Source organism: Garra rufa, chromosome 9 (assembly GCF_049309525.1).
Source record: "Garra rufa chromosome 9, GarRuf1.0, whole genome shotgun sequence".
Classification (NCBI taxonomy): Eukaryota; Metazoa; Chordata; class Actinopteri; order Cypriniformes; family Cyprinidae; genus Garra; species Garra rufa.
The window spans coordinates 15,842,161-15,853,988 of record NC_133369.1 but is presented as its reverse complement, the minus strand read 5'-3'; the positions used below and the strand labels follow the sequence as shown (position 1 = coordinate 15,853,988).

The 11,828-nt window shown below is 34.6% G+C and overlaps 1 protein-coding gene across 1 annotated transcript; it reads right to left on the bottom strand.

The window, feature by feature from the left end:
* Positions 1 to 393: 393 nt before the first annotated feature.
* tdp2a (tyrosyl-DNA phosphodiesterase 2a) lies at positions 394 to 9,438 on the bottom strand. The gene is made up of 7 exons (XM_073847133.1): positions 9,240 to 9,438; positions 8,737 to 8,873; positions 7,834 to 8,469; positions 6,854 to 6,945; positions 4,345 to 4,463; positions 3,992 to 4,162; positions 394 to 3,225 (listed from the first exon to the last, which is right to left on the bottom strand). The coding sequence occupies exons 2-7, from the start codon at positions 8,760 to 8,762 to the stop codon at positions 2,935 to 2,937; spliced, it is 1,335 nt and encodes a 444-aa protein (XP_073703234.1). The 5' UTR covers positions 8,763 to 8,873; positions 9,240 to 9,438; the 3' UTR covers positions 394 to 2,934.
* Positions 9,439 to 11,828: the final 2,390 nt, after the last annotated feature.

The window sequence follows — 11,828 nt, the reverse complement described above, 5'->3', positions numbered from 1 at the left end:
ATGTGGATGAGACCGGAAGCCAGACCTAGAAAACTTACAAATGGCCATGTCCACTCTTACAGATAGAAAAAGGTGGATAAAAGAAGCCAAATGGCCTGATTCTGGAAGTCTCCAAACTCCTGCGCAATAAGAAGATATGAATCCCAACAGCAAAAAAAAAAAAGATATTCTGAAGCATTGTTGACACTGTTACAGAACTAGATGTTCAGACAGGATTGTTGAATGAAAATGCATATGTTGCTGCACACAAACTACATTCAAACTGACTTTTGGTTTGACCCAATTTAAAAACGGCATAAAATATTCCAGAAGAATTAATGTGAGTATATTTTTAGTTCGTCGTAGTAAAATGACTAAGGGTTTCCTATAACAGTGAGAGCTAATGATCTTTCACAACCTTCATGATGGTCTTTATTAAATAATGCTTTCTAGTTAGGCTGATAGAATTCTTCAGCATTCAGCATATGATTAAATACTTTATATGGCAATTAATTAATTAATCTTAAGTCTGTGATGTATTAGAATGAAGCAAATAGATTAGCGTGACAGAACGTTGATCCATTTACTACGTTAAATATTTGATTGATGATATTGTCATACGTTTTAATGGATGGATTTTTTCCAAGGTTTTCTGTGTTCAAGGTTTTTGCCTTTTATAGCATCAAATTCAAAAAATGACAAAGTTATGTTTACTGTGAGGCAGCCCTGGCAGAATGCCTCTTATAGACTCAGTAGATAATAATATGTTTAAGATAAATAGGTATGAAACTAAAGAAAACAGAAGAGTAGATTCGTAGCACATTCTGCATAGAGTAAATTTCTAAATCCAGCTGGCCATGATGAGGACTGTCCTGGTAAATGGCTCTTTGTTAATCCAATTCCTGACACCATGCCAATGACAAAAAATCATTCTTGTCGTCAGCCTGCCACCTCTTTAAATTTGCATCTAACTGTACTGGCACATTTCAATTCTGTTTAGCTTAAGTAGGAGAGAGAATGTGCTGTAACTCATTTCTCCAAATGAAAACAGGGCCATGTTTGCCAGTTCATCACCAAAAGAATATATTCCATTTGGATCATCCAAAGCAGTTATGTCCATTAAATCAAAATGCATACAGTTTTAAACATACACATTATTTTACATAACAGTGTCTATTCAAACCATATGCGGCAATAATGCCAAATTATAATAAATAGGTAGTTATCTTAAATCTGTGGTTGATGACTACCTTAAATGTAAACTCAATACCATTAGAAGCATTCATATATGCAATGTAACATAACAGACACTGAATTAGATTAAATGAACAAAATGAATAATAACGGTTTTATTTTTGTGGTTGACTGAGACGGTCACAGCATGAATCATATTCTGTCCTTTGAGCTCCCTCTGGTGGGAAAAATAAGGAAAGAAAATTGCAGATTTTTTAGTTAGACGAGAGTGGGGCTAGTTGTCTTAAGGGCTAAACTCCAGTTACACTTATTGCAGTAATTTTGTATATGGCACACATTCAACCAATGTAATGAAGATAAAATTTAACTAAAAGGTTGAACTGTTCTCAGGCCACTGGTGTTTTCAAATAGGCCAGAAAAGTTATCATATATGTTTTATATTATTCATTTTATTTACAATAATTGTCGGCTAAAACAATAGTTTGATTTTCTTTATAGTTTTACAGTTTCAGTTTTGTTCTAAATCCAGGCCAAGGCAATCCTAGGCAATAACCCAAAAATATGATATGTGATTATGTAGAAACTGACAAATATTTACTGAATCACTGGAGTAAAAATTTGATAACTATCCCTGATCTGCCCTATAGATATACTGTATACAGTTGAGGTCAAAAGTTTACATACCTTGCAGAATCTGCAAAATGTTAATTATTTAACCAAAATAAAAGGGATCATCCAGAATGCATGTTTACTTACTATTTAGTACCTACCTGAATACGATATTTTACATAAGATGTTTACATGTAGTCCACAAGAGAAAATAATGCTTGATAAAAATTACCCCGTTCAAAAGTTTACATACGCCTGGTTCTTCATACTGTCTTGTTACCGGAATGATCCACAGCTGTGTTTTTAGTTTAGCAACAGCTGTTCACAAGTCTCTTGTTTGTCCTGAACAGTTAAACTGCCCACTGTTCTTCAGAAAAATCCTTCAGGTCCCACAAATTCTTTGGTTTTACAGCATTTTTGTGTATTTGAACCCATTCAAATAAAACACACACACACACACACACACACACACACACACACACACACACACACACACAGTTGGGTTTACATGTTTTATGGGGACATTCCATAGGCGTAATGGTTTTTATACTGTACAAACCGTACTTTCTATCGCCCTACACCTACCCTACACCTAAACCTAGCCCTCACAGGAGATTGTGCACACTTTTACTTCATCAAAAAAACTCATTGTGCATGATTTATAAGCCTGTTTCCTCATGGGGACCTGAGAAATGTCCCCACAAGGTCAAAATCTACTGGTATTCCTATCCTTGTGGGGACATTTGGTCCCCACAACGTGATGAATACCAGGTACACACACACACACACACACACACACACACACACACACACACACACACACACACACACACACACACAACAACAACTGTGGATCATTCAGCTATTAAGACAGTATTAAGAATCAAGTGTATGAAAACTGTTGAACAGGGTCATTTTTATAATTTCAATTATAATTTTCTCTTGTGGACGATTTGTAAACATCTTTTATGTAAAATATCTTACATAACATGCATTTTGTATGATCCCTCTTATTATGGTAAAATAATTAACATTTTGCAGATTCTGCAAGGAGCATGTAAAGTGATTTGTTTAAAAATCATCTACTTATGTCCCATTAATTAATATGAGCAAGTACAGGCCATTAAAAAAAGAAAATCAGTCAGTTACACACTACTCTTCTGATTCACCAAATTTGAAGGTACAAAGGATGCCCCAGTGATCGCTGATGAAGTAGTCACACTTCAGCTTCTCCATACCAATCAGGTTCATGCTTTCTGGCTGTAGTTTGGCACCCTCTGTGGCTGTTCTGAGGAACAGTCTGTCAAATCGAAGGCGTATAGAATTAGGGATGTCTTTGTTATCATTAATGGATGTGTCCCAGGTGTATCTGCTTTCCTCGGGTTTCCCCAGCATCTCCCACACATCAGAGATACCGTCTGGCAGCCCCCCGAGCTTCTTTACCTGTAATAACAAACACAAAGAAACAAACTAACGCGCCATATTTTGACATAATATCGAGAAGGTTTATGTAAGAGGATGTTCATGTACACTACCAGTCAAAAGATTTTTAATGTGTTTTAAAGAATTCTCTTCTGCTCACCACCATGCCTGCATGTATTTGATCCGAAATACAGCAAAAGCAGTAATATTTAAATAGTTTTACTATTTAAAAACTGATTTCTATTTAAATATATTTTAAAAAGTAATTTATTTTTGTGATCATACCTACATTTTCAGCATCATTACTCCAGTCTTCAGTGTCACGTGATCCTTCAGAAATCATTCTAATATAATAATTTGCAAATATGCTATAATTTTTTTTTTAATTATAGAATTAATACTTTTATTTAGCAAGGATGCTTTAAATTGATCAAAAGTGATGCTAGAGACATTTAGAATGTTACAAAAGAATGTTATTTTTTTAAGGAGCAAATCAGAATATTAGAATGATTTCAGAAGGATGATGTGACTTGAGTAATGATGCTAAAATTTCAGCTTTGAAATCATAGGAATAAATTAAATTTCAAAATATATTCAAAAAAATATTTGAAAAAATATCTCATAATTGTACTGTTTTTGCTGTACTTTGCTGCATTTGCTGTCACAAATGCAGGCTTGGTGAGCAGAAGAGACTTTTATTTATAAAATAGTACAAATCTTACTGTTCAAAAACTTTTGACTGGTAATGTAAGAGAAGTGTTGCAAACATGCTAGTATCATGCACAACCTCCCAATCTCTAAGGTTGGTATCTCCTCCAAATATAACTGTGTGGTCCTGTGGAGCCTCTTTCATCCATTTCCAGACTCTCCGCAACTGATTCAAGCGTTCTTGAGAACTGGACTTACAGCTTTCCAAGTGAGATGTCATAATGCACAGTGGATGCCCTAAAAAACTCACCTAAACAATTATGTAAATGAGTAGCAGAAACAGGACGATGATTGATTTAAATGATTTAAATTACATTTTACATTATTTTGTGACTACATTACATTAAATTTTAATTAAATGTAATTAAATATAATTTAATTACATTAAATTGTGACTTTTATCATCTCCAAGGCTAGCAAAAAGAATCTTACGTTTGCTATAAGCAGGTTCCTTCCCATCTCTGTGGTGGGGTACTTCACTATGTTGCTCTGGAGGAATTGCACTCTGTCCTTTCTGATCAAAATGGCAGTGAAATAGCCATCCTCACTGCCTGAAACACAAGTCATCTAATATTCATACCACAAGAATTGCATTGCATTGAGTTTGTATCAAAGTCCCTTTAAGGCAAGTCATGTCACTCGGCAGCCATCTTTGAAACGCCTCTCAGGTAGGGCTGGGCGATTTGGCCTAAAATCAAAATCTCGGTTATATTTAACATTTTAACTCGATTACGATTAATGAACGATTATTTTATTTATTAATACAATTATATTTAATTATATTTAATTATATTTATATAATATTTATATAATATTTATTTTTTTGCCCTCATAGTTCACTGACAAGTTTTGTACAGTAAATATGCTCACATATTACAAGTGACAGATTTTTGAATGAAGGGTGCATTACTTGATTTTAAAATAATTGAAGGAAACACACACTATCTACTATCTATGATTATTTATTGAACATCAGTGTTGAACAACTGAAATTAAAGCACACATTGCTTAAAACGAACAGTCACATTTTTATTAAATTAATAAATGAAAATAAATAAGTTGCACTTTTGGAAACAAAATAAATTATTTTCAATGTTTCAATGAAAATAAGCAGTATCTCTTCTTAATAAAATTACTCTTGTATGTATGTATGTATGTATGTATGTATATATATATATATATATATATATATATATATATATATATATATATATATCACAAGTTTTAGATTTTAGAAATGCACATTTGACAGTAGCAGAGTTGCTGTTTCTGTGAGTATCTGTAAAAATAACAACAGCCTCATCTTTCATACATTTGCATACATTTGTAGATTACCATTACCACGGTAAAGAATTTGTAATGAAAAACAGCATCCTGAAGACATTCAGTATAATTACAAATGCACAACAAACAACTGTAATGACTAACAAAAATATTGTTATTATATTCCATTACTCCTTTAATATATTTAGCACATTATTAATATAATAAAATTCTATATGAATAATTTACTTTTCTGCCATGCCATGGTTACTGTCAGTGTTACTACAGTAAAACCATGGTAAACGTTGGTGATTTGTAGATTGAAACGCCGGATCGTCAGAGAATACTGTCAATTACACTTGTTTAATTTTTTTTTTTTTTTTTTTAATTGCCTTATATTGGCATTGCAAGCATATGATTTAAAAACATTTTTATATAAAATTATTAGTGAAACATTTTATACATCTTTACTTGACCTCAAAGTAGAGACCTGCACAGAAACAGAGTGCGGCGCGGGACAAAACTTGATGCGCGAGTGGGTAGAAACCATAGGGTAGAAACTCGTGTGTGTGTGCGGGATGCGGGAGAATAAAATGATTGGAGGGACTCCCGGAAAATAGAAATATATAAACATAAAATATCCAAAAACACAAATTGTCATTCATCTATTACACAAAAGCAACACGAACAACTAATATAACTTAAAAATGATTAACAGGTGCAAGAATAGGAAGTTTATGGAATGCAAGGCTTAAATTAAAATCCACTCACCGCTCAAAAGTTCTTGCGCACTGCTTAATATTGCATGCGCACGAATCCACTCATTGCAACACACGAAGTGTAGACACTGTTAAATATTCATTGTGCATATATTCATTGTGTTATAAGAGTTGTATGAGATTGCGATGAACTGAGATAGGCAGGGAGTGTTGTTTGCTCGCATTCTGCCATGCATGCACGCAGCAGCCGATGCTTGCTATTCTGTTAAGAATAAGATCGATGTACTAAAAAAATCTGTATAGGTAACTTCAATGCAGGCTTTTGCGGGCGGGAGAGGGACAAAACATGAATCTCACGGGCGGGAGTGGGACGAGATAACATATTTCCGTGCAGACTGAACAATCTGTCACGTGCAGGTCTCTAAGCATATCAGCTCCCGCGCCCCCCTCTGTGAACTCTGGCGCCTCCCTGTTTTTAAAGGGAAAGTAATCGAAATAATCGACCTGGAAAAATTTGATCGATTAAAGGTTCTGAATGTCGATTTCAATTACTTTTCGATTAATCGCCCAGCCCTACTCTCAGGCATGCAAGTGCAGCTTCTATCTGTTTGAATGGGGAAACATCAAATTCTCCAAAACTGCTCACCAAGCTTACGATTAAATTTCATATTTTAAATCTCCAAAGAAATCCAACAAGAACTGCCTCATAAATATGGTTCCTTGTGCTCCAATAGCGTTAAAAAACGCTTATTTTTCTGGCTAAATGAGCCAGTGCGCATGCGCAGTACTGAGCAGCTGCAGTGACGCGCTGACTTTACTAATCAACTATTGGCTCTTTCATTAAGAAGGCGGAGCTTCGCGGCCATAATGAACGTTGCATATTTCCCCATTCAAAACTATAAGAGTGACAAGTCTTGGGTATTCTATAGTCTTTGGTTTGTATGCAACATTGGGCATACCTTGCAGAAACTGATAGTCTTTCATAATGTTCTGTAACATCGTCAAACAACCTGGAACAAGCTCTTGCAAAAGTACTATATCTGCACGGTACCTGCAAACCGATTCAAGAAATTAACTGTTAAATACTTAATCTTTTCAAAGTTGTGTCCAAACGTTGATTTGTTTGTTACATTAGCTTAAAGGATAACTATTGCCAAAATGCAACCTGGGCTGCATTATTATAATTATGACAAACGAGCCGTTTTTGAGATTGAATTGACCGTGATTTCGTTTTGTGGTCAATGGCCGTTGAATGGGACTACTAGGGGCATAACTTTGAGCGCATCAAAATCAATATTTTTACAACACTAAGAAAGCTCGACACACCATGAAACTTTGCTCGAAGTATCGCCTGGGTCTCTACACATGAACTCGAGCATTGAGAACATTGTTTGTGTACACAGAGTTTACTAAAAAGAAAGGTTTTGAACAACTCACTTTCACTGTTTGGGTTTCCGCTCGCAGCCGTCTTGCCAGGCAAGAAGTGTCGATCTCCGAATGCGAATGAATGGACTCCATAGGACGAAATATTAGGCTTATATGAGGCTCTTTTTACAACTAGAAGGTTAATATTGTTTTTCACTTGCGACAAAACAACGAATTAGCCGTGCATTTATATGGAAATATGCTTTAGGAGCTATCCATACTCGCATTCGGAGATCGACACTTCTTGCCTGGCAAGACGTCTGCGAGCGGAAACTCAAACAGTGAAAGTGAGTTGTTCAAAACCTTTCTTTTTAGTAAACTCTGTGTACACAAACAGTGTTCTCAATGCTCGAGTTCATGTGTAGAGACCCAGGCGATACTTCGAAAACCTTTAGGTAGTTAATTTATTCACCTTTATGAATGTACATTCATAAAAATCTTTCCACTGCTTTCTGGTTTGGTCTGCATTCTGAAAATACCTGCATAGAAAAACTAAATGTTGAGTAACACTTACTTTCCAAATTGTGACAGCAGACCTTTGACTCGGTAAAAGATATTCTCCATATCCAGGCCATCTATATTCCAGGATAACACAGTTAGTTGACTTCTGGAGCTGGATTGGGTTTCCTGTTCATCAGTGGATTGATCTGTGAAAGATTTTCCCCAGTATGCCTGCTGCAAGGGGAAACTAGACTGTATTGTCTGAGTTGATGTGGATTCTGTTGATGGCGTGTGTATACCCTGGATTGGAGGGGTTTGTGTTGACTGCGTTTGGAAAGACTGAAGTTGGGGAGACTCTGTCTGGGTTGATTGGTCACAGGTAGGCTGAGCTGATGCTTGCTGTGAACTGTTGGTTTCTTCGTGATGAGAGGAGCTTGCAAGTGAAGTTCCAAGTGAAAGGATTCTTGTTTTTTGGCTCTTCTTTTTGTTTTTTGATCCTGCAGACCTGTTTTCGAGGTGCTCAGGCAGGTGTTGTGGGAATGATAACTGCTCAGCATAGCAATCGCTGTCTGTTTTTATTTGACATGCAGCATTTTGTCTCTTTTTATGCTTTTTGTTCTTCTTCCCAGTTTTCCCCTGAACTTTAATGTCCACAAGAGTTGTTGCAGTGTCATTACAGCCCACAAGTGGCTCTCCTGAGCAGATATGACTGTATCGGAAAAAGGTCAACATTCACATTTCAAATGGTTTGCTTATGTATTTGGTTAATCAAATATAAAGTAGCATGGCAATGTCTACAAAGATTAAAGCAGCTTGCAGTTTTTAAATTAGGATAAATGTTAAACAGTTACTAAAGTCAACAAGTTACTTTTGTAAACAGTAACTGGCACTCATTAATTACAGATAATAAATAATGAATAACTCTTAATGCTTCTTGTTTCTGAATAATAATATACATATTGCAAACAGTTCTTACCTTGGTGAACAGGGTGGTTCTTCCATTGTAATAGAGAAATTTTTCAATACAGGTTTGTGTTCACCTTGAATCTTTCGGATTCAATTTCTTCTATAGGGTTTGGTTCTTTGCTGACAGCGATATCTGTGCAGTCAAACCTGACATGGACAAGTTTTTTTTTTTTTTTTTGCACATGCTTATGACAAGCATAAATAACCCAGTACAAAACATGCATTATGAGCAATATAATAAAACAAGAATATTATGCATCAGATGTTATAGATAAATTATCACAGACTATAGGTATGATTTTTTGCAGACTATAACCTAAATCAAAATGTATTTCGGGCGAACTACTATACGCTGACTGAACAAGAAATCTCGTTCAACAGTGTAAATGACACATATTACTAGAAATTCAGTAACAGAATTACAATAAAAATTTTAGAAGAAGTTTTAATATATTGTGATTGAATTGTGAGATACAACACGCAAAGAGATGACATAACATATTTTATACTTACTGTCAACTGTTCTTCTCTCCCACGGAATATTTAGCATGAAGCATTTCTCCTGTGTGAATTCTGTATATGGCAACACCCTAAGTTTCGTTTTCTCCCAGTCCATGTCACGTGACGGTGAAGTTGTCCTTTTGAACTACTGAGCGGCAATGACAAACTATTAAAATCCCAAGCACATTTTTGTCATATCTTACGGTATAAATATATAAATCTGGACGCTAATATGGACGCTAAGAAATAAACATTGAATCAGAAACAGACTTATATTATGGAGTGCTATCGAAATCTATCGTAACTGACCAATTAGAGACAACGCTCGGGCCGCTAAACACGCCCCTTTTAGCTTTTTTTTTTTAGCTTTTTGTAGCCGCTTTTTCTGCTCTCTGCAAGGACAAAACTGTTGTTGAATGTTTATGGTGTAGAATGGTTAAGATTATTATTTTTGTAGTTGTTTCTGTGACTAGATGTTTGGGGGTGCCGTCGTTATAATATTGTTAATATATTATAATTAATCATTCTAATAGAATGAATGTATTTTTAATTAAATAAAATAATGATGTAAAAGACGTAATTAAAAAAAAAACAGCTTCCTACTGGCCCTCAAGACGCTTGGATGAGATGTTGTTTCTGCAACATCACAGAGATCACGTGTCTCCCTCCGCCCTGCTCGTTTCTGTCTGCCCTGCTGACACACTCCCATCGCGCAGACATACACCTCAACATCTCTATAGCATTATCAGACATTCATCTCAACATCACTGCCTCAATTCCGGACCTTCATCCCAACATTTATCCAGCAGCGTGTATCCAGTGCGAGTTCGCTATGGAGCAGCAGTACGGAAGCTGATTCCCGATGTCATGGAAACAGATGCTTGAATAAGAGCGTCACATCCCACTGGTACAGCTACAACTCACAATAACGCTGTTGACTTTCTGTTTATCCCCATTGTGTTCAGTGTTTTGATGTTTTATGTAACAAATAGTGGCAGTTGTGTTAAATAATGTATAAATAGTAATAATATTAACGCAGATAATGCATTTTAGTATCACATGTAAGATTTCTCTAGAGGTATCTAAACCTTAGGGGGTTGGGTAACGGTTGGAAGTCAAAACACAAAAGGCCCAGGCACAAATAGGGTCTAGAATTGCTTTGAATAATTATTATTAATTTTTTGATGCTGCTTGTCATGTTTGTGATACACTAGTCTATGTTTTCTCCTCTGTCTTTAACCTAAGTTTGAAGAGGGAATGACTGTCAGAATCCATCGCTGTGAAAAGGCAGCAGTGGCATCATGAACTTCACACCAATTCTCTCGCTTGTGTTGCTCTTCTGTATCAGAGGCAAGTATATATTTCTGCAGTACTTACATCACCACCAAGACAAGTCTGCACTGCCATCTGGATTATAATTAGAATCTATAAATAGTATAAATAAAAAAGCCCCAGTTGTGAAGTATGTTGATGTTGACACCTGTAATGTAATGCTGTAAAGCCTGACATATGTATAATATATATAAAAATCAGATTTGTAATAATCAGGCCATCATTTATTGAACCTTTAGACGAATTATACACTACCAGTCAATAGTTTTTGCACAGTAAGATTTTTAATGTTTAATCCCTGCATTTATTTGATCTAAAATACAGCAAAAGCAGTAATATTGTGAAATATTTTTACTATTTAACATAACTGCTTTCTATTTGAGTATATTTCAAAATGTAACTTATTCCTGTGATTTCAAAGCATCATTACTCCAGCCTTCAGTGTCACATGATCCTTCGGAAATCATTCTAATATGCTGCTTTTCTGTTCAAAAAACATTATCATTATTATTATTATTATTATCAATATTTAAAACAGTCATTTTTTTCTTTGATTATTAGAAAGATCCAAAGATCAGCATTTATCTGAAATAAAAAGCTTTTGTAATTTTATACACTATATTATTTATTTTTTTATTTTTTTTATTTTTCGGAAAGAAATTATGGAAATTAATAGTTTATTTAACAAGGATGCTTTAAATTAATCAAAAGTGATGATAAAGACATTTATAATGTTACAAAGGATTTCTATTTCGGATAAATGCTGTTCTTCTGATTGTTCTATTCATCAAAGAAACCTGAAAACATTCTACTCAGCCGTTTTAAACATAATAATAATAATGAATGTTTTTTGAACAGCAAATCAGAATATTAGAATGATTTCTGAAGGATCGTGTGACTGGAATAATGATGCTAAAAATTCAGCTTTGAAATCACAGGAATAAATTACATTTTTAAATATATTCAAATAGAAAACAGTTATTTTAAATAATACAAATATTTCAGAATTGTACAGTTTTGCTGTACTTCAAATAAAGATAATCAAATAAATGCAGGCTTGTTGAGGAGAAGAGACTTATTTAAAAAACATTAAAAATCTTTTGACTAAGTTTGCATATGTGTTTTATGTTTTATATTATATTTGATACATTAGGCCACATGATACATAAAAAAATATGTCCAGTAGCTTCAATTAAGTAAATCCTCTTCCTGAATTATTAGTAATAATATAAGTTACTCTCATGTTTACTTTATAATAATCATGGTAGA

What these genes read in the sequence shown, in the direction of transcription:
- tdp2a (XM_073847133.1), bottom strand. Translation starts at nt 8,762, where the DNA reads ATGGAAGAACCACCCTGTTCACCAAG. An exon ending in CTGCTGTCACAATTTGGAAA is followed by an intron (nt 6,946 to 7,833) that starts GTAAGTGTTACT and finishes ATCGGTTTGCAG; the next exon opens with GTACCGTGCAGATATAGTAC. An exon ending in GGAACCTGCTTATAGCAAAC is followed by an intron (nt 4,163 to 4,344) that starts GTAAGATTCTTT and finishes ATAATTGTTTAG; the next exon opens with GTGAGTTTTTTAGGGCATCC.